The 26,144-nt window shown below is 45.1% G+C and overlaps 1 protein-coding gene and 1 non-coding gene across 2 annotated transcripts in view; both read left to right on the top strand.

The window, feature by feature from the left end:
* Window positions 1-26,144, top strand: part of LOC144769995 (E3 ubiquitin-protein ligase TRIM39-like) — a 112,124-nt gene that overhangs the window by 74,581 nt on the left and 11,399 nt on the right. The window contains exons 2-4 of the mRNA XM_078654191.1: window positions 13,031-13,126; window positions 15,837-15,968; window positions 17,235-17,378. Of these exons, the coding sequence (XP_078510317.1) occupies window positions 13,031-13,126; window positions 15,837-15,968; window positions 17,235-17,378 (372 nt within the window). The remainder of the gene's footprint in view (window positions 1-13,030; window positions 13,127-15,836; window positions 15,969-17,234; window positions 17,379-26,144) is intronic.
* Window positions 5,252-5,404, top strand: LOC144771152 (5.8S ribosomal RNA). Its single transcript, XR_013599152.1, has one exon. It is a non-coding gene; the product is annotated as a 5.8S ribosomal RNA (ribosomal RNA).

The raw sequence follows: 26,144 nt of genomic DNA, 5'->3' as shown, positions 1-26,144 counted from the left end.
TGAAGTGTTTGTATCAGTGTGTAGCTGAGTAAATGTAAGTATGATCAATTGTTTGCATAAGCGAGTAGGATGATTACATTTGTGAATAGGATGTATGTTGGTGCGTAATGTTGATGTAGGTGTATAAGTATATTTGATAGTGTTCTATTGATCTTTGTCAGCATGTACAAGTGAATCTATAGGTAAGTGTTTAGATGTCTGTGTAGATCTAGGAATCCCTGAATGGGTTTTTAGAAACTTGTATTGGTGTGTCAATGGTTTCAAATATGGTACTCCATATTTTACTATGAGTGCTGAAAGGTTATACTAGTGTATGATGAGGTGTATCAGATTGTCACATGGATGATGTCATCAGTGATATCATTTGAGATGTCATCAATGATGTCATCAGTGATGTCACTGACCATTTCATGAATGATGTAATATGTGACATCAGCAGCAGTGGATTGCAGGCGCACGAGTTACAGTTGGTAGACCTAACTATAACTGAGGAATTTCAATGGTTTTGTACGAGTGAAATGTCCAGCATAACAATAACACCCCTGAAACCCATGGTTGTGAATTTCTAAGGTTTTTATTTTTTTATTTTTTTTAAATGTATTTTTATTAAAGTCCATGAGTTTAAAAACATTCATAAATTTAACAAATTAGATAACATAATTTCTCTCAAAGAACAAATAATTCACAGCGAAGACAGAAAGAAAAAACAATACAACATATCAAAATAACAAATCAATCCCGACTGTCCATTGCCTATAATTACAAAAACTAATCGCAACTAATCTTGTTATAACTGCTTCTATCTGGAAAACAAAAATACAATCATTCTAACTAAGAGAGAGAGATATAATGAACGCACAAGGTACTACTTTTATTCCTCCATGTAATTCATAACTGCCCCCTATATCTGGCAATCTAGTTTCCTTTTCCGTCTGCCTTTCACGGCAGAAAGACTATATTCCAAATTAAAAGTTGACAGAAACCTTGCCCTCCATAACTCAAAAGACGGGTGGTCCTTTTGTAGCCACATTGATGCGATGCAGAGCCTTGCAACGGCCGTAGCAAGAAAAATTAAATATACAGAATGTATGGGTAAAGTATCAGCTGTCGATTCCTTTTAAACCCCCAACAGAACCTGAGTGGCAGATAATTGTATTGGTACCCCCAAAATCTCAGCCAGAAATTTCTCTATATGTCCTGTAAACGTGGCTAATGCCCCATACATGAATAAAATACATACACAATATCAGCAGCTTCGGTCCCACAGCGAAAACACTTAGCCCCATTTACACAACCCCACGCGGACAATTTGGCTGGCGTGTAATATAAATTGAACGCTGTTTTAAAATGTTGGGCGTGCAAATTTGCTGACATGAATAATCGTCCAGCCAGCTCTAAGGAAGTCTCCAGTTGGATACCCTGACCGCCCAATTGGTTGTTCCATTTATGATTTTGAGCTTCCAAATCGTTATCTAATATATCCAACATTAAGGTATACAGTGTGCCAAGCCTTTCCTGACAGCCTCAACAAGAGGATTAGCTTGAATTCTCCATCGGGTTTTTGAAAAATAATCACAAATTTGTAAATATTTAAAGAAGTCAGCCTGAGGTAAACGGAATTAATCACTTAGTTGGTCGAAAGATTTCATGTCATTTACCAGAAATAAATCGCTAACTGTACATACCCCTTTGTCCCGCCATTTACACATCAACCGGTCCCAAAATACTGATAGAAAAAGGATAGTTGTTGTTAAAGGCGTATACCAAGATATCTTCTCCACCCCATACTTTTTTTTAACCACCGTCCATACTTTGTAAGCAGCGATAATAACCTTGAACTGAGTGCTCTTGTAGTAACTCCCATCCACGTTAATAAACAATCGATTTTTTGGCATCACAGCCTAGCAACATTTGATAAATGGAGGGGGATTCCGCCCTGGTTGCTGATTCAGCACCAGTCGAAAGTATATTCATATGCTGCATCATACATGCGTAATAATACAACGTAAAATCTGGAACAGCCCAACCCCTCTGTTCCCAAGGTAGGACCATATACCGCATTGCTCTACGTGCTTTGCCCTGGGCCCATATAAATCTGGCACATATCGATTGCAACAAAGCAAGACTACTTCGCCGAGTCTCTGAAGGCACTGCCCTAAAAAAATATGATATTCTCGGCAAGATCAACATTTTAAGAACATTGCATCTTCCCACCATAGTCAGATGGAGGCACTCACAGCGATCCAGTTGTTTACGCGTCTCTGATACCAACCGCCCCCAATTGGGGGCGGTTGGTATCAGAGACGTGTCTAAGGCTTTTGTAATGCGAGTTCCTACCTATAACATGTCTGAAACCTATGGTTTTTTCAATGAATTTCAAAGGTTTTTTAAATGCTAATTCCTAACTATAACATGTCTGAAGCCTATGTTTTTTTCCAGTGAATTTCAAAGTTTTGTAAATGACAATTTTTAAATATATTAATTGTTATATTTATTTTTTGATACTGATTTACTACATGTTTTTAAACTATTTATTTTTAGGTATTTTATTTTTAAAATTACATTATAATTACATTATACATTACATTACAATATATACTTTCTCAGAATGAATTCATTTAGTTTAAATACTTTGCAAATAAGCAATAGACTTTTAAGTACAGTAGTTACAGTTGTTGCAATGGGCAACACAATTTCAAACACAATGAAACATTGAGCTCAATGTGAATTTCTAGTTAAATGCAATTAGTTACTTTATGGACTACTATTCTAACCACAGAACTGGATCCTAGATTCAGTCCTGGGACATCTCTGTTGAGTAAAAGTGTTTTGGATACAGTAGTGATTTTTAAGGAATATTATTGTATTTTAAAAGTTGACACATAAACTTTTCACATAGAATCACCAATGCTATCCTATGGAAGGAAATTCACTCAGCAGGTAAGTAGTGTTTTCGTTACTTATTCTTATTCAGTGGTGGATCCTGGATCCAGCACTGGTGAATCTCCTAAAAACAGTTGAAAAAATGTGTTTAAGTCATAGAGGTGATTTTTAAGGAATATTTGTTGTTTGTGAAAATCGACACTTAGAAACTTTTCTGGTGAAAACCAGACAATGGATTCCTATGGAAGGAAATATAAGTTGCTGGTAAGTACGGTTAGAATTACTTTTCAGGGAAAGTGCTGAGCTAAAAGATGCAGCACTGGGTTCTCTCCTGATAACAGGTGAGTAAAGTGGAATTCATTGTTCGGATGATTTTAGGTGAATATTTTAAAGTTCCAAAAGTCCACACTTGAATTTCCAAGTGAAACCAGTCAATTTTAGCCGATGGAAAATTCAAGTTACTGGTAAGTATGGTTAGAATTACTTTTCAGGATCAGTACTGGGCTCAAAGATGCAGCACTGAGGTCTCTCCTGATAACAGGTGAGTAAATCGAAATTCGTAGTTCGGCTGATTTTACTTTGGTCCAGTATATATAGAGCCACTTTCCTATACCATCCCCTCCCTTCACCACTTTGCAAACACGCCCTTCAGCGCGTTTTAAGTTGGGGAAATAATTCCCCTTCACTCCTGAGGGTCCCTAGAGTCAAACTAGCCCACTAGGTACATCCAGTAAGTGCCACAGAGCTGCGTAGCAGAGAGATGTAAAAAGGGGCACGGCCTGCACCACATCTCTGCAACGCAGCGCAGTGGCACTTCCTGGAAGCACCTGGTGGGCTACTGGGACCCCATAATCCCTCAGGATGGAAGGGGAATTTTTTCCCCAACTTAAAACGTGCCACAGGGTGTTTTTGCACACATCCCCTCAGGCCCCGTCCCCTCCCTTCACCACTGTGTAAACATGCCCTGTGGCCTTTCTAATTTGAGAGATTAAATCTCCTTCAATCCTAAGGGTCCCTAAGGTCAAACTAGCCCACTAGGAATCTACAATAAGTGCCACAGAGCTGCATTGCAGAGAGGTGTAAAAAGGGGTGTGGCCTCTGAACACCTGTCTGCAATGCAGCTCCCTGACGCAAACTGGAGATACCTGTTGGGCTATTTGGCACTCAGGGACCCTCAGTATTCAAGTGGAGTTAATCCCCCACCTTAAAACGCACCACAGGGCGTGTTTGCACAGTGGTGAAGGGAGGGGGTGGGCCTGAGTTCACATGTGTGCATACACACCCTGTGGTGCGGTTTAAGTTGCTTTCCAATGGGGCAACCAGATGGCTGGGCTGTCCTGGAAGTCCCGACAAGGGCTTGTTTGTCTCCCCAATCCCAGCCAGGGCTCCAGGAGGTTGGACGCGTTTGCGCTTGGTCCCCTCAGTCTTGTGCTGCGCACGGGTTACCAGAAAAGGGGGTACCCTTCCTCCAGATTACGAGGCACAGGGTACGCCGGAAATCCTCACAGGCTGGGGGCTCTCATCCGGCAGCCAGATGGGCTAGGGTTGGGCAAAAACCTCCCCCCCTGTCCGGGCCTCCATCCTCTGGCCAGCCTAGTGGCAAAGTACCTGGGACAGGCTCCATCGGGCCCCGGGCAGGCCTCTCTTGGGCATCCAAACCCGAGAACCCTGTCCAGGTGCTCCCTACACTGGGCTCCATCCTCCACTCTGCCATGGGCCCAGAGTTTGTCGGGCGTTCCCCAGCTTGGCTTGGGTTCAGGAGCTTCGGCAGGGGCCCTTGGTGGCCCTGAGGTGGAGGGTACCCTCCCCACCCCGGGCTCCATCCTCAGGCCTACCCCGTGGCAAGGCGCTCGGGACGCGGGACTTGGGGAGGCCTCCTCTGCACATGCTGGCATGGGACCTCTGGCTGGGCCCCATCCCCCTGCTCCACCATGGTCCCAGGACGGGGGTCCGTCTGGCCCGGGCAGGCCTCCCTCCTGCTTTGCCCACCTATCAAGGTGCTTGGGGGATCCCCTGTGTGGAGGTTAATCATGGAACCCCATCCACAGCCCTGGGCCCAAAACCCAGCCAGGGTGTCCTAGCCCCTGGGCACAGATGCCCAAGCCCTCTGAAGGGCAGGTGAGAGCCCTCCTACGAAGGCTCAGGCAGGCCGATTGGCATCCTTTGGGCCTGGCTTTCTGGTTTGCCATTCCCCCTCGGCCATCTGGTCACGTGCAATGCTTTCCAATGGTGCGACCAGATGCACGGGCTGCCCTGAAAGTTCCGATGAGGGCTCATTGGCCTCCCCAATCTCAGCCAGGGCTGAAACAGGGTGCCCGGGTCGTCTTGCCGCACGGACGGTGGTGAACGTTTTCAAAAAGTTGCCTGTGACTCTTGGCGGTGGATCACTCGGCTCGCACGTCAATGAAGAACGCAGCTAGCTGCGACAATTAGTATGAATTTCAGGACTCATTGATCATCGACACTTCAAACGCACCTTGCGGGCCGGGTTCCTCCTGGGGATATGCCTGTCTGAGGGCCATCGCAGGGTTAGCTGTGCTTCCCTTCATTCCACCACAAGGTCAGACCGGGGCTTGAGCTCCAGCCGGCAGTCCCTGGGGTGCGGGAGCCCCCCGGTCCTGCAAGCCATCCGAGGGTCCAGTTGATGGGAACGGGGGTCCATCGGGGACAGGGCAGGCTCACCCGACCTGACTAGGTTCAGAAGAAGGGACCAGGCCTGGGGGCGGGGGGTTGGGGCTGACTAACTCCCCTCCGCTGGTGGAGGGACGTTCTCTGCCCACCCCTTAAGTAGAAAAGACACACACAAGCACACACATACATACACACATACGGTGCACAGTGACACGTGGATCTGCACCCCCATCATTCATCTCCCCTCACACACAGATTGCAGAATGCTGCCATCAGCACTTTCTAAGTGGAGTTTCCTGTCTCTGTATCTGTTATATAGATCACTCCCTAGCAGCTCAAGAGACGCAACTCATACCTGAATACCGCTCAATGCTTCCTGCTCCTCCGAGTATCCCGAGCATCAGTGAAGGCTCCGATGGCATCGAGGAGGGCTCAGAGAAGGAATCAGAGAATGAATCAGAGAATGAATCCAACCTCTTCTACAGGTAATTTTGATGTAGTCTCATAATACGGAGGGGATTAAACTTCATCTGAAGGCAATGGTTAGTGTTATACAGTCTGGACAGGGAGCTGAAGACCCCCCTCTTTTATCTAGTAGTGTACCTGATGCAGTGTGTCCGGAGCAAATTAATTATAGTCAGTGCACTGTCTGTGCAGGGCGAATGCAGGAATTACACCTATTTGCAGCAAACACAATGCAGCAGTAAAGTTTACTACTATGTTGCACAGGTGAGAAGGAATAAAGCAGTGCAGAGTTGTATCTGCTAAGACTGACCTGCTGCTGCGGTCGTGTCCTGCTCTGGAGCTCTCATTACACTGCCTTGCACGGTGCATAGATTTGCACTATGGTGCAGAGGTGGGTTTGTGCTGTATAGAGGATTTGTAGTGGAAGCAGACCCTTCCAGCGTGAAGTCCTATACTTAAACTCAGAAGGATCCCAGTCATTAGGACGTGTGCTGAGCCCCGCCACACATGCAATCCATAGGATTTGTACTGAAGCAGACCCTTCCAGCGTGAAGTCCAATACTTAAACTCAGAAGGATCCCAGTCATTAGGACGTGTGCTGAGCTCCGCAACACACATGCAATCCATAGGATTTGTACTGAAGCAGACCCTTCCAGCGTGAAGTCCAATACTTAAACTCAGAAGGATCCCAGTCATTAGGACGTGTGCTGAGCCCCGACACACACATGCAATCCATAGGATTTGTAGTGGAAGCAGACCCTTTCAGTGTGGAGTCCTATACTTAAACTCAGAAGGATCCAATAATTAGGACGCATGCTGAGCTCCGCAACACACATGCAATCTGTACGTTGGTAGTTGACATTTTGTGCAGGTTAATAATTCTATATTTGATATTTTAACCCCTTCGCTGCTAGGCCTTCCCTATCCTGAGCTAAGCCTTTTTTTGGCTATTTGGGGATGTTTACGCTTAGGCCTCTGTAACTTTTTGACCACATAAGGTATCCACGCCAAATTTGCGTCTTTTTTCCAACATCATTGGAATTCTAAAGGTACCCAGGGTTTGTGGATTCCACTGGAGAAGACCCAGAAATTAGCCAAAATACAGTGAAACTTTGTTTAGTTTTTGGGGAAAGATGGGGAAAAAGGGATAAAGATGAAAGTGTCTGTTTTTTTACCTGCAAATGGTATCAAAAAAGGGGTTGTGGTGCTGAAGTCACCATCCTCCCAGCTTTCAGGAAAAGCTGACTTTTATCAGACAACCACATTTTTTTAAGCAGTTTTGGCAATTTTCTGGGACATAGCCTATTTTTGCTATTTTTGTGCTTTCAACCTCTTTCCAGTTAATGGTAGAAATGGGTATTAAAGCAATAATTGATCCTGGAAAGCTATACATTTTAGAAAGGTAGCCAAAATTATGAATTCAGCAACGGGTCATTTGTGTAGATCCTTCTAGGTTTCTTTATAGAATCTAACTGTTGAATATAGGAAAAATTGAAAATTAGAAGAAAAAAACAGCCATTTGTGTCAACGTTTTCACCTGTAACTTCTTCTAATTATGACAGCTGTTTGGAAGCAATATACCGTTACATCCGCTTGACCTTTCTGGTTGAGGGGTTATATAGGACTTGTAGGTTCAACAAGAACCCGACGAACCCAGAGCCAATAATTGAGCAGCTTCTTGCAACTTTTTTTATTATGTACCGGGTATATAGCAATTCATTTGGGAAAATATATACATGGAAAAATTGGTATGGAAGACACCTATGTATTTCTGAAATTCGATCAAAATATAGAGTTTAGAAACAGTAGATATTTGCACGTTTCCAAAATTGTGAGTACTCACACTAGCATGAGAATCATAGGTCATTTTTCAAAAGGCCTTCTTTTTTACACCTTGTCTTTCATTTGGAAGCCAGAAATGCTTTGAAGGTCAATAGCTAATAACAGTTGCTCTACAATTCTGTGTTACCCTATGTCTCCCAATAAAAACGGTACCTCAATTGTGTGGGTCAGTCTAGTGCTCGCGACAGGAAATGGCTCAAAACCACCGTAGACACACCACATTTTCACAGTGTAAACGGACCCTTTTTTTGCAAAGTGCCTAGCCAGCACCTAGGAAACCATAGCAAACCTATACATTTTTTAAAATTAGACACCCAGGGGAATCCAGGATAGGGTGACTTGACTGGCTCTCACCATGTTTTGTTTCCCAGAATCCCTTGCAAACCTTAGACTTTGTAAAAAGAAAAACACATTTTCCTCACATTTCTGTGAAAGAAAGTTCTGGAATCTGCGTGGATCCAGAGAATTCCCCTTTACGCCACTTTCCACAAAGTCTTCAGAGAAAAATGGTACCTCACTTGTGTGGGTAGGCCTAGTGCCCGTGACAGGAAAAAGACCAAGACGTAACGTGGACACACCACATTTTCACAGTGAAAACTGACCCTCTTTTTGCAAAGAGCCTAGCTGTAGTTTTTGAACCCTAGCTCTGCCGGCACCTAGGGAAAACTAGCAAACCTATACATTTTTTAAAACTAGACACCCAGGGGAATCCTGAATGGGGTGACTTGACTGGCTCTCACCATGTTTTGTTTCCCAGAATCCTTTGCAAACCTCAACATTTGTCAAAAAACACATTTTCCTCACATTTCTGTGGTGGAACGTTCTGGAATCTGCGTGGATTCACAAAATTCCACCCACCCCAGATTCTCCAATGTCTTGCAAGACAAACAGTACCTCACTTGTGTGGGTCGGCCTAGTGCCCGCAACAGGAAACGGCCCAAAACGCAACATGGACACACCACATTTTACAGTGAAAACTGACACTATTTTGCAAAGTGCCTAGCTGTAGATTTTGTACCCTAGCTCTGGCGGCACAGAGGGAAACCTAGCAAACCTATACATTTATAAAAACTATACACCCAGGGGAATCCAGGATGGTGTGACTTGTCTGGCTCTCACCAGGATTTGTTACCCAGAATCCCATGCAAACCTCAACATTTCTGTGGTGAAAGGTCTGGAATCTGCCTGGATCCAAAAAATTCCAACCCCCCTGCATTCCCCAAAGTCTTCTGAGAAAAATGGTACCTCATTTGTGTGGGTTGGCCTAGTGCCCGTGACAGGAAGCGGCCCAAAACACACCAGGGACATACCACATCTTCACAGTGAAAACTGGCCTTTTTTTCAAAGAGCCTAGCTGTAGATTTTGAACCCTAGCTCTGCCGGCACCTAGGGAAACCTAGCAAACCTATACATTTTTTAAAACAAGACCCCCAGGGGAATCCAGGATGGGGTGACTTGTCTGGTGCTCACCAGGTTCTGTGACACAGAATCCCATGCAAACCTCATAAATGTGTCCAAAAAAACACAATTTCCGCACATTTCTGTGGTGATAAGTTCTGGAATCTGTGTGGATCCTCAAAAATCAACCCATCCCCAATTCCCCAAAGTCTTCAAATAAAAATGGTACCTCACTTGTGGGGGTGGGTTAAGTACACGCAACAGGCAAGGGCCAAAAACCTATTGCGGCGAAAAAATTACCTATCACATTTGCATGGGGGGTCCCATGAGTTTATTGCCCTGGGCTCGGCGGCCATCTAGGGAAACCTACCAAACCCACACATTTCTTAAAACTAGACACCCAGGGGAGTTCAGTAAGGTATGGTTTGCATGGACCCCCCAACATTTCCCTACCCAGAATCCCCTGCAAATCTCAAATTTTGTTGAAAAATCATTTTTTTCTCACATATCTGTGTGGGAAAGTTGTAGGATCACCGAGCTGACACAAATTTCCTACCACCCAGTGTTCCCCAAGTTCTCTCGATAACAATGGTACCTCACTTGTGAGGGGAGGCATTGTTGCTGCAACAGGAAAGGGCCCAAATCGTACTGTGGAGACTTCAAAATTACCTACAGCAAAACTACCTGCTTTTGGGGGGGTACCTGGTTTTTTGGTCTCGGGCTCGCCGCCATATAAGGAAACCTACCAAATCCACACATTTCTGATAACTAGATTCCCTGGGGAGTCCAATGAGGTATGGCTTGCGTGGGTCCCCCAAAGTTTCCATATCCAGAATCCCCTGCAAACCTCAAATTTAGCTGAAAAAAACACATTTTCCCCATATTTCTGGGTGGAATTACCATGCTGGCACACATGTCCAACCCACAGTGTTTCACTTAGTCTCCCAAGTAAAATGATACCTCACTTGTGTGGGTGGGGCAAGGACCTGTGACTCACCGCACAGAAATGTGAGGAAAATGTGTTGTTTTAACAAATTTTGAGGTTTGCAAGGGATTCTAGGTAACAGAACCTGGGGAGAGCCAGACAAGTCACCCCATCCTGGATTCCCCTGGGTGTCTAGTTTGCAAAAATATATAGGTTTGCCAGGTTTCCTTTGGTGCCGGCAAAGCTAGGGTTCAAAATCTACAGCTAGGCACTTTGCAAAAACAGAGCCCGATTTCACTGTGAAAATGTTGTGTTTGGGCCGTTTCCTATCACGGGCACTAAGCCGACCCACACAAGTGAGGTACCATTTTTCTAGGAAGACTTTGGCAACGTGGGTGGGTGGAATTTTGTAGATCCACGCAAATTCCATAACTTTTCATCACAGAAATGTGAGGAAAATGTGTTCTTTTTTTACAGAGTTTGAGGTTTGCAAGGGATTCTGGGTAACAGAGCCAAGTAAGAGCCACACAAGTCACCACATCTTGGATTCCCCTGGGTGTCTAGTTTTCAAAAATCTATAGTTTTGCTACGTTTCCTTGGGTACTAGCTGCGCTAGGACCTAAAATCCAGAGGTAGGCACATTTAGCAAAAAGTCTGTGCCTAGTGGGCTTTCTGCCGCCCTGGGGAGGGGGGAAATCGGGGGCTATTGCCGGTATGCCCCCAAGGGTGGTTAGAAAGATTAGCTATTTTGTTTGGGTGGGTGGGGGCATTGGGATTCCCATTCTGGGCAGCCCCCACCCCTACGTATAAAAAAAGCCAGCATAATTGCTGGTGCCATGTGGGCTCCCTGCCCCCCCGGGGGCAGATCAGGTGCTACTGCCCCCATCTCCCTACTGGGTGGGTAATAAATACAGTGGCATCTTTTTTGGTGGGGTGGGGGCATTGGCATTCCCATTCTGGGCAGCCCCCACCCCTGAATTGTGAAAAACATTTACCCCTCGTGCCTAGTGGGCTTTCTACCCACCCGATGGGTAAGATAAGGGGCTATTGCTCCCATCTGCCTCTCAGGGGGGAAGAAAGACTGTGGTCATTTTTGGAGGATAGGGGCTGTCCAGAATGTGCATGACAATGCCCCCACCTCCCCAAAAAAACAAATTCCTGTGGCCTAGTGGGTTTTCTGCCCCCCCCCCCCCTGGGTGGCAGATCAGTGGCTACTGTCCCTTTCTCCCTCCTAGCCGCACGAGCACTGAAATATTCAAACTGAAACCAAATTTCAGGTTTTTTTTCCGTCTAATGAGACAGCGCGCCATGCGCACCTCGACATTAGACTGAAAACCTGCAAAGGGCCCCGTGAGGTTGGGGAAGCTCTTCCCCACCTCCCAAGGCCCAAAACAAATGTTGGAAATCCCTCAGCTGTTTGCAGCAGAGGGATGTCGTCCCCCGACCTCATGACGGAATGGTTCCATCAAGAGCACAGGAGCAGTGGTGCTCATGACGGAACCATTTCGTCATGAACACGAAGGGGTTAATACACATCCACCGACAATCAGTGATTAGTCTTGATGCACAATGAGACAGCACCTCATTCTTGGCACACACTGACCATCGGTGGCCAGCAATGGCACACACTGAGAGGCGATGGTGAATATTGGCACTCAGAGGAAACGGCCAGCATTGGTGCACACTTTGAGGGCCTGGTTTACACTGGCATAAACTGAGTGACGATGGCCAGTATTGGCACACACTGAGAGGCGATGGTCAGCATTAACACACACTGAGAGGGCATGGTGTACAGCGGCATAAACTGAGTGACGATGGCCGGGATTGGCACACACTGAGAGGCGATGGTCAGCATTAACGCACACTGAGAGGCGATGGTCAGCATTAACGCACACTGAGAGGGCGTGGTGTACAGCGGCATAAACTGAGTGATGATGGCCTGGATTGGCACACACTGAGAGGCGATACTCAGGAGTGGTTCCCAGACATGCACACCGGCACAGATTGTCCAGCTTTGAGAAACACCAAATCTCTCTGGTCAGCCTTGACATGAACTGAGTGTCTGTGGTAATATTTCACACACATTGACAGACTTATATAGACTGTAAGTGGCAGCTAGATAAGCATCATGCAGTGCAGACAATACAGACCTGGTACATACAGGAAGTTTCAGTTCAGATGTGGCGCGCACTGAGGGTCACTAGCCAGTCTCTGCAGCCACACAGAGTCACTGACATGTCTTGCATCAAACTGAGACTTACTTCCAGCCTTGGCACACACACTGAGGGTCACTCTCCTTTCCTCACTGATTCTTGGCTGGAGCCAGAACACGCTGATCAGTCTTGGTGCACACTCAGATTCATTGTTTAATCTTGCATATCCTGAGAGCCACTGGTCGATCTTGGCAAAGAAGTAGAGCCACTTACCATCTTGGCACACATTGAAACTCAGTGACCAGTCTTGGAAGACACAGAGACTCAGTGACTAGTCTTGGAAGACACAGAGACTCAGTGACTAGTCTTAAATCACACTGAGACTCAGTGACCAGTCTTGGCACACCCTGAGACTCAGTGACTAGTCTTGGCAGTTGGCACACACCGAGACTCAGTAACCAGTCTTGGCACACATCGAGACACATTGACTAGTCTTGGCACACAGAGAGACTCAGTGACCAGTCTTCGCACACACAAAGACCCAGTGACCAGTCTTGGTACACACTAAGACTCAGTGACCAGTCTTGGCACACACTGATTGTCTTTGGAGTGACTTGGCACACATTAACTGAGGATATTACAGGCTGTTCTGTGATATTGTACTCCAGCTACAGGCAGGCGATCCACTCCCACATTTAAAGTTAAACACCGGAATCCTTGATTTCTTCTCCAGGTGGTGAGGAGATCCCTCGTCTAAGGAGACAGGCGATAACACTGGGAGTGATGATTGCCGTCAACGTATTCATAAACATCGTGCTCTACCGGCTGGGTAAGATGTGTGGAGTTGACTTTCAGACATCCTAAGAGCCCCTGTGGCAAATGAAAGGGCCTCTCTGCCTCAGACATGATTAGAAAAACTACAGATAAAAAGAAATAGAGGCTCCTGAATCTACATTGTAATCACAGAATTACAGTGAGGAGGTGGTCGTCTGCCACAGCAGTAATGTCTGATTCAAAGATTTGTCTTAAACATTGTTTAATATGTACATTCTGCTGCATGATGAAGATGGAGATGGAGATGATGCTGATGATGATGATAATTAAGTGTTCCAAGTGCGGAGAGTTAGTAATGGACAATGATGATGATGATGATGATAATGATGATGGTGATGGTGATGATGATGATGATGATGATGATGATGATATTGATGGTGATTTTGATGATGATGATGTTGATGTTGATGGTGATGATGATGATGATGGTGATTATGATGATGATGATGAGGATGATGATGATGATGGAGAAGATATTGATGGTGATTATGATGATAATGATGGAGATGATGTTGATGGTGAAGATGATGATGGTGATGATGATGATGATGATGATGATGATGATGGAGATGATATTGAGGGTGATTATGATGATGATGATGATGATGATGGAGATGATGTTGATGATGATGATGATGATGATGATGATGATGATGATGATGATGATGATGATGATGATGATGATGATGATGGAGATGATATTGAAGAGGATTATGATGATGATGATGATGCTGATGATGGAGATGATATTGATGATGATGATGATGATGATGATGATGATGATGGTGATGATGGAGTTGGTATTGATGGTGATTATGATGATGATGATGATGGTGATGGTGATATTGATGATGGTGATGATGATGATGATGATGATGATGATGATGATGATGATGATGATGATGATGGAGATGATATTGATGGTGATTATGATGATGATGATGTTGATGTTGATGATGTTGATGTTGATGGTGATGATGATGATGGTGATTATGATGATGATGATGATGATGATGAGGATGATGATGATGGAGAAGATATTGATGGTGATTATGATGATAATGATGGAGATGATGTTGATGGTGATGATGATGATGGTGATTATGATGATGATGATGATGCTGATGGAGATGATATTGAGGGTGATTATGATGATGATGATGATGGTGATGGAGATGATGTTGATGATGATGATGATGGGGATTATGATGATGATGATGATGGAGATGATATTGAAGGTGATTATGATGATGGTTTATTATTATTATTATTATTATTAAGTGTTTTGATTGTTAAGAGTGATATAAGGCTCCTGAAGAGGGCGCCCCGGTTAGTGATGGCTGGTAATGCCTTAGAAAGTGTTACTGTAAGGAGCTGTCGCTGATGAAAGTGAAAGTGCTGTAAATACTGTGAGAAGTTTTCCTGGCATATGATGTCCACTATTCTAGTGGGCACATTGCACCAGTCCAATCGATCCTTTTTGATGGTAGGTTTAGACAACCTTTATAGAAAGCTATCCTGGTGGTAGCTTTGGAGAGCAGCCTTCAGGCTAAGTCTTGAAGGAATGTAAAGCAGCTCGTTTTAAAAGTCTATAATCTCTTGAATGATCAAATGAAAGCAGAACCACACCAGTTATATATAAAAAAAATATGTATTTATTCTAAGCACAACCCTCTAGTCTCTTTATGAGGATAGAGGCAAAAGTACAATACAAGAACTTAAATACCACAAAGTAAATTGCACAGTATACATTTTGCCCTAGGGGCCTCACAAACCATATACTAAGAAAGTGCTATAAAAACCACGTAGAGCATAGAGATGCAGAGTGAAGGGTCTGGTAATGAATAAGAAAGACTCAGTATTAATAGTGCATTGAAGGTAAACATGTCTAACCCCTGCCACAGCACTACTGGAGGGAGGAAAGGGCTGAAGCACTTCCTGTTTATTGTCAGTGAAGTAAATTAGGGCTCTGCAGTTGGGGCAGGGAAATAAATTCAACCCTTCCTTCCTCAGTTAATCTCTCCTGTTTATGTATGCTTTCTCTCTCCCTCCCTCTCTCTCCCTCTCTCTCTCTCTCTCTCCCTTCTCTCTCTCCCTCTCTCTCGCTCTCCCTTCTCCCCCTTTTCTCTCTCTCTCTCCCTTCTCCCTCTCTCTCTCTCTCTCTCTCTCTCTCTCCTCTCCTCTCTCCCTCTCCACCTCTCTCTCTCTCTCCCTCTCTCTCCCTCCCTCTCTTTCTCTCTCCCCTCCTCTCTCTCCCTCTTCCTCTCTCTCTCTCCCTCTCTCTCTCTCTCCCTCTCTCTCTCCCTCTCTCTCTCCCTCTCTCTCTCCCTCTCTCTTCTCTCTCCCTCTCTCTCTCCCTCTCCCTCTCTCTCTCTCTCTCCCTCTCTCTCTCTCTCCCTCTCTCTCCCTCTCTCTCTTCTCTCTCCCTCTCTCTCTCTCCCTCTCCCTCTCTCTCTCTCTCTCTCCCTCTCTCTCTCTCCCTCTCTCTCTCTCTCTCTCTTCCTCTCACTCCCTCTCTCCCCTCTCTCCCTTTCTCTCTCTCGCTCCTTCTCCCTCTCTCTCTCTCCTTCTCCGCTCCCCTCTTTTCTAACCCCTCTCTCTCCCTCTCTCCCTCTCTCTCTCCCCCTCTCCCTCTCTCTCTCTCTCTCTCTCTCTCTCCCTTACCCTCTCTCTCTCTCCCCCCTCTCTCTTGCCCCCCCCTGCAGTGGAGAGAGCAGTCTTCTACAGCCCCAGGGTGCAGAGCTGTGCTGGTCTCCAAGACGAGGCTGGAGGTGGTCAAAGGTCTTCCCAGAATCCTCAGCGCTCTCTTCTGAAAACCTCTCTCTGCCTCCATCCAGGTAAACACCCTTTCATCTCTTGTTTCCGCATGTTGTGGTTTATGCCATGTTCATGTGTGTTGGGGTTCAGCCATGTTGGTGACGTCACTCTGGGACAGTAGATGCTGAAAGTGAGGGCGGGGGCTGATGACGCAGGGATGACGCAGTCTGGGGTAGAAGTGGTAAATGCAGGCTTCTTACTACTACCGAGGGCAGCTCCATGGACATATCTGCCTCACACCAGTGGTGTAGCAAGGATGCCAAGAGCTCTGAAGCAGCTACAATTGCAGAGCAGAGGTCCCCTCACAGCCCTGGGCCCCTCACAGCCCTGGGCCCCTCACAGCTCTGGACCCCAGTGTCACTGCACCTGCTGCACGCTCTTTAGGTACGCCCCTGCCTCACACCTATCCCAGCTCAGACTCTCACATGTAAATATGTTCCTAACATGTCATGTTGTATGTCCTGGTCTGTTCAGCCCTCACAGTCCTTCCTCCCTGGTCTGTGGTACCTCCAGCACTGCTGATGCTCTTGTGTTATTGTGGACAGCACTTCTATCCACAGCTGTGCAGAGACACAAACACACAGAGGGTTGTGTGTCAGTGCCATTGACAGAAATAACGCCTGGTTTTAATATAGTGTCTAAAATATCATTTACAAAAAGTGAATCTCTCTGAGTGTAGATTCTCTGACTCTCATGTGTGATTCTTAAGGCACAATATCTTTGTCAGACAATATTTATTCCACAATATTCTGCTCCCAGACCCACAAGAGGAGTCACTCTCAGATCACAACAAACATTTCAACACTTTGTTGCATGAACCACTTCATCAGCTGATCTGGACTCCTCTGGTTATCTCTTTCTCTTCCTCTCTCACACTCATTCTCTCTCGCTTCCACTGTCCCTGACAACTCTCTCCCTCTCTTTTATTCATTTATATATTTCACTCTCTTTCTCTATTACTGTTTCGCTCCCTTTATTATTTCTTTCTCTGCTTATCTCTCTGTACCCGTCTCTTCCTACCTCTAACTCTGTACCTGTCTCTGTCTCCTCTCTCCCTCCATCTTTCTGTACCTGCCTCCCCCCCTCATCCTACCTCTCTTTGTACCTGTCTCTCTCCCACCTCCCTGGCTCCTCTCTGACCTCTCTCTCTCCCTCCGTATGTCTCCCTCTCTCTCTCTCTCCCTCCCTGCTCCTCTCTCTGTCTCTCCATCTCTCTGTACCTGTCTCTCCCTCCCCCTTTCTCTGTCTCCCCCCCCTAATCTCTGTCTCTCCCTCCTCTGTACCAGTTTCCCAGGACAACCTTCCTGACAGACAAGGACGTCTCCCTGGACAGAGCTGCCCCAGGGTGAGGAATGAGCCTGAAACAGAAGATTCCTCTCCATGGAGAGATTTACAGCCTCATCTGAGAGAGACCCTGTGTCTCCACAAAGGTGAGAGAAATGTACCTTTTAACTTTCTACACACACATTTGTTTTTGAATAAATATACATGTTGTTCTGGATATTTACATGTTAAATGCAAGACTGGAACAGAACACTATTTGTTGTGAATGTACTTTTTGCAGGTCACTGCCTTTCATACATTGAAACCACCTGTGCTCTTGGACAGCACTGAACACACACTCTGCATATACTTCAGGTTTACCATTGCTTGCCCTTTTTGTAAACACTGACATCCATCAGATGGACACAGGATAAACAAAATTAGAATAGAAGTAATATGGTAATTATCCGTCACTAGGTAAACTATGGAACGTACTATCACACTATAGTTAGGGTTGTCTGGCAAGCGAGCTAGAAGGAGTGTGGATGGAGGTGCGCTACTTACAATATTTTGAAAGAGTTTGATTATTTAAAATTGAAAGATATAACGATAACTTTGTAATTTCTAATTGTGCAATTTGACTCATTTTTATAGGAAAATAAAGATTCCCTAACTATAACTAAGCTTTAATGTTTTTTTGTTTTTTCTTTCAATTTCAATGATATTTTAACATTTTTAATAAAATGGGTTTCAAATCATAGAGAACAATCTCATCGAGAGGAGTATTCTTATGTAAAGGGTTGTATCATACAGAGAAGGACTGTTACACAATGTAGTGTTATAGAGTGGAGTATCGTAGAGTGTAATACAGTAGAGTAGAGTGGGATAGCGTACAATGAATTAAAGTATGATAGAGTGGAGTGGTGCCTCGTACAGTTGAGTGGCTCGTATATACCAGTTCAGTGGCGTAGCGTATAGTCATATATTTTAGTGTCTTGTCATATAGTACAGTGGACTAGTGTGTCGTAAAGCGTTGGAAAGTCTCGTGGAGTGTTGTACAGTGGAATGTTGTGGGATAGAGTTGAGTATAGTCTATACTGTATAGAGTTGCACAAAAAAAAGTAGAATAGAGGTCAGAAAGGCACAAAAAACGAGGGAAAAAGGAGTGGAACAGAGGGCAGAAAGGCACAAAAAATGAGTGGAACAGAGGGCAGAAAGGCACAGAAAACGAGTGGAACAGAGGGCAGAAAGGCACAAAAAACGAGTGGTGGAACAGAGGGCAGAAGGCACAAAAAAATGAGGGAAAAACGAGTGGAACAGAGGGCAAAAAGGCACAAAAAACGAGTGGAATAGAGGGCAGAAAGGCACAAAAAACGAGGGAAAAAGGAGTGGAACAGAGGGCAGAAAGGCACAAAAAATGAGGCACAGAGGGCAGAAAGGCACAAAAAACGAGGGAAAAATGAGTAGAACAGAGGGCAGAAAGGCACAATAAAAAGGAGTGGAAGAGAGGGCAGAAAGGCACAAAAATCGAGTGAAACAGAGGGCAGAAAGGCACAAAAAACGAGGGAAAAACGAGTGGCACAGAAGGCAAAAGAGGCACAAAAACGAGGGAAAAACGAGTGGCGAAGAGGGCAGACGGGCACAAAAAACGAGTGGCACAGAGGCAAAATACAGAATACAGAGATATAGGGGCAGCTAAGAACAGAAGGCAGAATGGGCAAAGAGGCATGGGGCACGGACCACGTACAGGCAGCGGGGGAAGACAGACAACAGCAATAACAGACACAACAATGAAAGTACAGGCAATAGAATAAAAGCAATAAAGCGTTGAAAGGAACATGTGTATAGGTTACCGTTACTTGGCAGGCAGGTAAAAATAGATGCAGCCAGGATCAGCTGTAGGATTTTCGTGCTGCTGTCTGATTGCTCACTTTCCACAAGCCCTTGGGTGAAATATGTGTGCTGTCAAGCTTTCATATTCAGACATATCAAGCTCTTATTCTGTGTAGCCTTTGCAGTTTGTTGTTGGTAAGGGACGGGGCAGTGGGCTTCCTAACAGGAGAGGGTCATGTCAGGTGCCAGGCGAGGCCTCTCTGGAATATGCCTTAACTGCACTGCTCACCCCTTGGTGGTAAAATGTTGTTCTGCTGTCTGTGACTAAAGATTATGTCTAACGGGGGTTCATGGTAATTGGCATAGCATTGTTCCATGATCGTGGAGAAGTGTGGCTCACTGGTTAGAGCGGCAGACCTTGATGCAGCAATCTGACCCGGGACCAGGGTTCAATTTCCGTCGCGGCAGGGTCTTGGGCTCAATGTCCGCGGACCTGATAATTCTCGCCGCGGTGCCTAACCTAACCATGGGTCCCACTCTGCAACTTTGGGTAATAGCTTGCTTAATCTCCACACCGGCCCTAATCGCTAAGGATGCCTGGCTTCACCTTGGGGGTGCCCAGGAGTGGGCGCCTCACAGGAACCGGCCAGGATGGGTTCCTCAGAGGTACAGCGTGGGGACACACTGGCTAGTGTAACCAGGCGCTTTATAAGCTCATGATTATTATTATTATTATGATCTCGCTGAAACAATATGCCTCCTGTGCAGATACCTTCCTGCCATCTCTTGCACTTCCGTGATGAACTCCTAATATAGACCTTGAATTTGCTCTCTAGACTGGACTCATTGCTTTGTGCACTATCTTGTTAGAATGCTCACAATATTCATTGCTCCTTGGGGCATGTCTTTATTATAAAATGCTTCATAATTGTATAATATTTTAGACCTTCTTAATCTCTGAATAGGTAAAAGTGCTACAAACATTCAACCTGTTGCTGTAAGGAAGGGCCACCACTCCAAGGCTCTGGAATGAGAATGTAGAGGTGCTGCTATGGCTGAGAGCAGGAGACTTGTACCACTAAATAATACACTGCTGTATGCATACATGTCCATGCCAATAGACCCGATTCAGGCTGTCTCCCTCTTGAAATTGCCTCTGCTTCAAAAGGCGTTTTTAAAAAGAAATTTAAATTTTACTAATTGCTTGGGGGTCCCCGGCTTCCAGAAGTGATTCAGTGGGGGTCCTCAGGAGTCAAAAGTTTGGGAACCACTGGTGTAGTGAGTACAACGGCATAGAGTGGAATGGTATAGAGCGGAGTATGGTGAAGTGGCATAGAGTGGAATAGCTTACAGTGTAGTACGGTACAGTGGAGTGGCATACAAGGAATGGTGTACAGCCTAGTGGTATACAGTGAAGTGGGGTTGAGTGCAGTACCATACAGTGTAGTAGTAGCGTACAGGGGAGTGGCGTACAATGGAATAGCATAGAATGGAGTGGTTTAGAGTGGAGTTATATAAAATGGATTGATGTAGTGTGTAGTAACTTTCAGTGTAGTGGAATGCAGTGGAATAGTGTACAATGGAGTATTGTGGAGTGTAGTGGTATATAGTGGAATAGCATTCAGTGTTTCTAGCGTACAGTGGAGTAGTATACTCTGGAATCGCATATAGTCGAGTAGCGTACTGTGGAGTGGCATGTAGTGGAGTAGACCGGAGGAGCGTACAGTAGAATGGGGTAGAGCGGAATACCATACAGTAGAGCGGTGTATTGTGGTGTTGCACACACTGAAATAGGCTAGAGAGGTGTGGTGTACAGTGGAGTCGTGTAGAGAGTAATATTGTAGAGTGGAGTACAGTGGAGTGTTGTGGAGTGAAATAGCATGGAGTGGAGTACCATACAGTACCACACAGTGGATTTGTATACAGTGCCATAGCGTACAGTGTAGAGTGGAGTGGAGTACAGTGGAATAGTGTACAGTGGAGTGCCGTAGACTGGAGTGTCATATAGTGCAGTGTGGTACAGTGGCGTGGTGTACAGTGGAGTTACATACAGTGTAATAGGGTAGAGTGGAGTGGCGTAGCGTTCAGTGTCGTACAGTGGAACAGCGTAGAGTGTAATAGCGTACACAGAAGTCACATACAGTGCAGTGGCGTAGACTGGGGTGGCGTACAGCAGAGTGGAGTGGAGTAGAGTAGAATAGCATACAGTGGAGTGGTGTATAATGCAATAGTGTATAATGGAGTGGCATACACTAGAGTGGTGTCGAGTGGAATATGGTACAGTGGCGTGTCATGCAGTAGAATAGCATACAGTGTTGTGGTATACAGTGGTGTGGAGTAGAGAGGAATAGCGTACAAAGAAGTAGCTTATAGTGGAGTGGTGTATAGTGGAGACACGAAGCCTGTGTCGGTGGAAAGTGGAGAGTGGTAGAGTGGAATACTGTACAGTAGAGTAGTGTAGAGTTGAGTTGCATACAGTCTATTAGCGTAGACTGGAGTGTGTAGAGTGTACTGGTGTACAGTGGCATACTGTAGAGCAGAGTGGAATTGCATAGAATGTATTAGCATAGAGTGAAGTGGGGCACAGTGGAGTGGCGTAGACTGGAGTGGCGCACAGTGGATTACCATACAATTGAGTGACATACAGTCGAAAGATGTCCAATGGGATAGCATATAATCTAGCGACATAGAGGAGTGGCGTACAGTGGAGAGGCATACAGTGGATGATCGTACAGAGTGTAGCAGATTAGAGTGGAGTTGCATAGAGTGTATTAGCATTGAATGTATTGGTGTAGAGAGGAGTTGGCCTAACGGCTAGGGCGAGCGACCTCAGACCTGGAGATCTGGGTTCGAGTCTCGGTAACAACGCCAAACATCCTGTGATTCTGGGCAAATCACTTAATCTCCCCGTGCCTAACAAAAATGAATGTGTGTCCTCGTGTAACGTAACTGGTGCTATGTAAATCGCTCTGATACCCGATTCGGTTCGGGTCTAGTTCGTGATATATAAAAATGCAACAAAAAAAAAGAAGTGGTGTAAAATGAAGCAGCATAGAGTGGAATATCATATAGCGCAGCTGCATAGAGTGGAGTGGTGTATAACGGGGTCACGTGAAATGTTTCCCTATTTTGGTATTTTTTTTAAGTTGAACAGTAATTTTGAGCTCTTACTGCAGTACTGCATTGTTTATTTTTAAATAATTAAGGGCCATATGTATCATACTTCCGTTTAGCGAATTCCAAATAGCGAATTTTAAGGAATCGCTATTTGGAATTCGAAAAACTGTATGTATGTACAAAATCGCTTTTCAATAGAGATTCCTTAGCATTCCTAATTTGCGATTAGCAAATTGCTAATCCCAAATTACCCATTCATTTCCATGGGCCAGGAGGCCCATAGGAATGAAAGTGCAATTTGCGATTAGAAATTTGCTAATCGCAAATTAGGAATTTTTTCAAGGGTGCAGGGGTGTCTCAAGAACACCCTGCTGCACCCTTGAAAAAGACATTTGGGGGCATATGGCGCACATACATGCCCTAAGGGCATGTATGGGCGTCATATGGCACCTTTGTTTTTTTGTTAAAAAAGCTTTTTGAAAAGAATTCACAACTTACCACCAACTAGAAGTTGGTGGTAATTTGCGAATCCTTAATGACAATTTTTGAATATTTTTTGTTTGATACATTGCATTTAAGGAATCGCAAAATTTGCGATTCCTTAAGTGCAATCGCAAAATAAGGAATAGCAAATTTTGCAATTCCTTATTTTGCATCAAACATGTTTGATACATACCATTTATCTAATTAGCATTCGCAAAGGCCGAAATCCGCAGAATTTCGGCCTTTGCGAATGCTAATTAGCTTGATACATATGGCCCTAAATATTAAAAAAATTGTAAATACACTGTAGTTCACTATATTTGTGAAATAAAGCGTATTACAGTGTATTTACAATGTTTACACATATATATATATTTTTTAATTTATTTTTGTTACTGAGGTACTTCCAAAGTAGTATTGCTGTACTCCACGAAATTCTTTCCATATATGTAGAAACCTAATACTTTCTTTGATTGATGGCCCAAACCCACGACACAGTGCCAGGTATAGTTTACCCGCATATGAGATTACATATTATATCACTCATGACATGTTTAATGGCATCATTGTTGACATCACTGATTACATGTAAATAATACCACTGATGTCATTAATAATGAGATCATTTACTCATTCTCACACTGTGCTCCAGGCTTTCAAGAGACAGGGGTCATAAAAAGCAGAACTGAAGGGGTTTATTTTGTCATCGAAATTATGGTTGATGTTCTAGAAGGCTAAAACGTGGTCATTAATACCTTCCTCGTCCATTTCAATAAAAACCTTCTGACACCTAGACACAAGCAGCAGCCGGTCAGTTCACTCCCTCATGATCAGCTGCAGATTTACCACCGTGTTCTATTGAGCAACTAGAGTGCTAACATTCTGTAAAAACACACAAAAAAGGACAGTGGACCAAGAAAAGCAACCAGTCAGGCACCAATCCAATACAATCACCAATTAAAAAATTTCTAATGGAAAATTCAATTCTTATGTGCAGAATCTCCAAAAGGGCCCCCTGTCCAAGAGCACTACCCTGTCACTAGGGGCAACCAAATTAAAAACAAAATTAGAGATGCACCACTTTGTAGCAATATTCAAAATAGTCCTTTGATAAATAATTCTCTAAGGATCCATAAAGTCGTTGTACACTGATCAAGTTTTTTTCTTCTTTTATTTAGTTCTTTCTTTAAAAGACAGACAGCCAACGCGTTTCGTCCTAAAAAAACAGGGCTTCTTCAGGGCAATGTAGGAATTATGTAGAAGATTTTGGCGTAATAACCCGGGCAAAATGTTATATTGCGACTTGGGTGGAATTCTGACCCTTGCGTTCCGCTCATCCGTCTGAGCCGGTCCGTAGTACAATCAAAGAGACAAGTGCTAAAAGGATAGGTATATTCTTCTATTTTCTTGAGATCACTAAGTAATTTTGTAGCCAGGAGTGCGGCTTGTGTGGTATGATAGCCACAGCAATTCAGTACCGCAATGCAATTCTTATCCCCTCAGCCATTTTGGAAGTGTGGCCAATGGCTTTGTTATAGTGTGGCTGTAGCCAATGGCTTTGTTATCGGTCCCTGCTGGGCGGCAGGGGAACGCCATTTCCGATGTGGCGTCGTACTATCCGTCAGAAGAAAACAACTCGCGCTGAGCACTGGAAGTCCGTCAGTGGAGTTCAGGCTGAAGATGCCTGTGCTTATTTAACGAGCCCACAGAGTTGCCGTTCAATTAATTCAGACCGCGATAGTCAGTCCATGAGAGGAGGGGCGGGCAGAAGCTCCATCAGAAGATGGAGCTTGCCACTAGAAGTGGGCGCAACTCGAGTAAATCAGTGTAGAGTAATGATATGGAATTACTGTAGAATTCAGCGAGATTACGATTGAATTAAGCGGGCAGAGTAATTTTGCGTTTAGCGCCATTTCTAAACACAAAAATTCTGTCTTGCGTCCAAAATGGACGTGAGGATGCATTTTGTGCTAAGAAATAGCGCTCTGTGCAACAGAGCACAAATACCAAGTCTGAGCATTGCTTGGGCTCTCTAAATGTGCTCTCCCAGTAGAATTTTTCCCCCAACATTACTCTTAATTACCCGAGCAGAAGTAGTTGTGTAATTATCAGTAATTTTGTGCCAAAGAGCAATGCAGAATTAATCAAATTACTCTGGTGTAATAGAAATGCTGCCCAGGCATCCTGTTAACATTTAATTTTTATACATATTTATTGTATTTTATTCCCGGATTTTTTTCTCCTTTCCCCGCGCCTCTTCCTTCCCTTTCTATCTTTTTCTCCCCTTTTCTCTCTACAGCAAAGTATAACATGCTCTTATTCTTTCCTGATTACCATCATTTGCTATTTATCCCATAATTATGGTTGGATATTGTCTTCATATTTGGATATTTTTAATAGTTTAATTCGCATTTTCTCTCTACATTTATTATTCAGAATTTTTTTATTAGTTTTTCAACAAAACATATTTAATGTAAAAAAAAATCCACTTTACAGAGATTTCAGTGAGGTACAGCACCACCGTTGACACATGGGCTCCATTGATTGACACATGATAGCCATTAGTTAAACAAGACGTAAACATGTGAACTACAGAACACATGGATGTGTATCTGCTGCAGACTTTTAACCCACTGAGCTATCTCTAGGTGAGGCGTTCACCTCCATCTTGAATGGAAGACATACCAGGACAAGAGTTTCAGGGCGCATCAGCACATGTGTCAGCACCTTGGGGGGAGGGCTCATCAGCACCTTGGGAGGAGGGCTCATCAGCACCTTGGAGGGGGGCTCATCAGCACCTTGGGGGGGGAGGGCTCATCAGCACCTTGGGGGGAGGGCTCATCAGCACCTTGGGGGGAGGGCTCATCAGCACCTTGAGGGGAGGGCTCATCAGCACCTTGGGGGGAGGGCTCATCAGCACCTCAGGGGGGGAGGGCTCATCAGCACCTTGGGGGGAGGGCTCATCAGCACCTTGGGAGATGGACTCATCAGCACCTATGGGGGAGGGCTCAGCAGCACCTCAGGGAGGGAGGGCTGATCAGCACCTTGGGGGGAGGGCTCATCAGCACCTCAGGGGGGGAGGGCTCATCAGCACCTTGGGGGGAGGGCTCATCAGCACCTTGGAGGGGGGGCTCATCAGCTCCTGGGGAGATGGACTCATCAGCACCTATGGGGGAGGGCTCATCTGCACCCTGGGGGGAGGGCTCATCAGCACCTTGGGGGGAGTGCTCATCAGCACCTTGGGGGGATTGCTCATCAGCACCTTGGGGGGAGGGCTCATCAGCCCCTTGGTTGGAGGGCTCATCAGCACCTTGGGGGGAGTGCTCATCAGCACCTTGGGGGGAGGGCTCATCAGCACCTTGAGGAGAGGGCTCATCAGCCCCTTGGTTGGAGGGCTCATCAGCACCTTGGGGGGAGTGCTCATCAGCACCTTGGGGGGAGGGCTCATCAGCACCTTGGGGGGAGTGCTCATCAGCCCCTTGGTTGGAGGGCTCATCAGC

This window comes from Lissotriton helveticus, chromosome 7 (assembly GCF_964261635.1).
Source record: "Lissotriton helveticus chromosome 7, aLisHel1.1, whole genome shotgun sequence".
In the NCBI taxonomy this organism is placed as follows: Eukaryota; Metazoa; Chordata; class Amphibia; order Caudata; family Salamandridae; genus Lissotriton; species Lissotriton helveticus.
The sequence above is the reverse complement of the archived record's forward strand: the minus strand, read 5'-3'. Positions and strand labels throughout refer to the sequence as shown.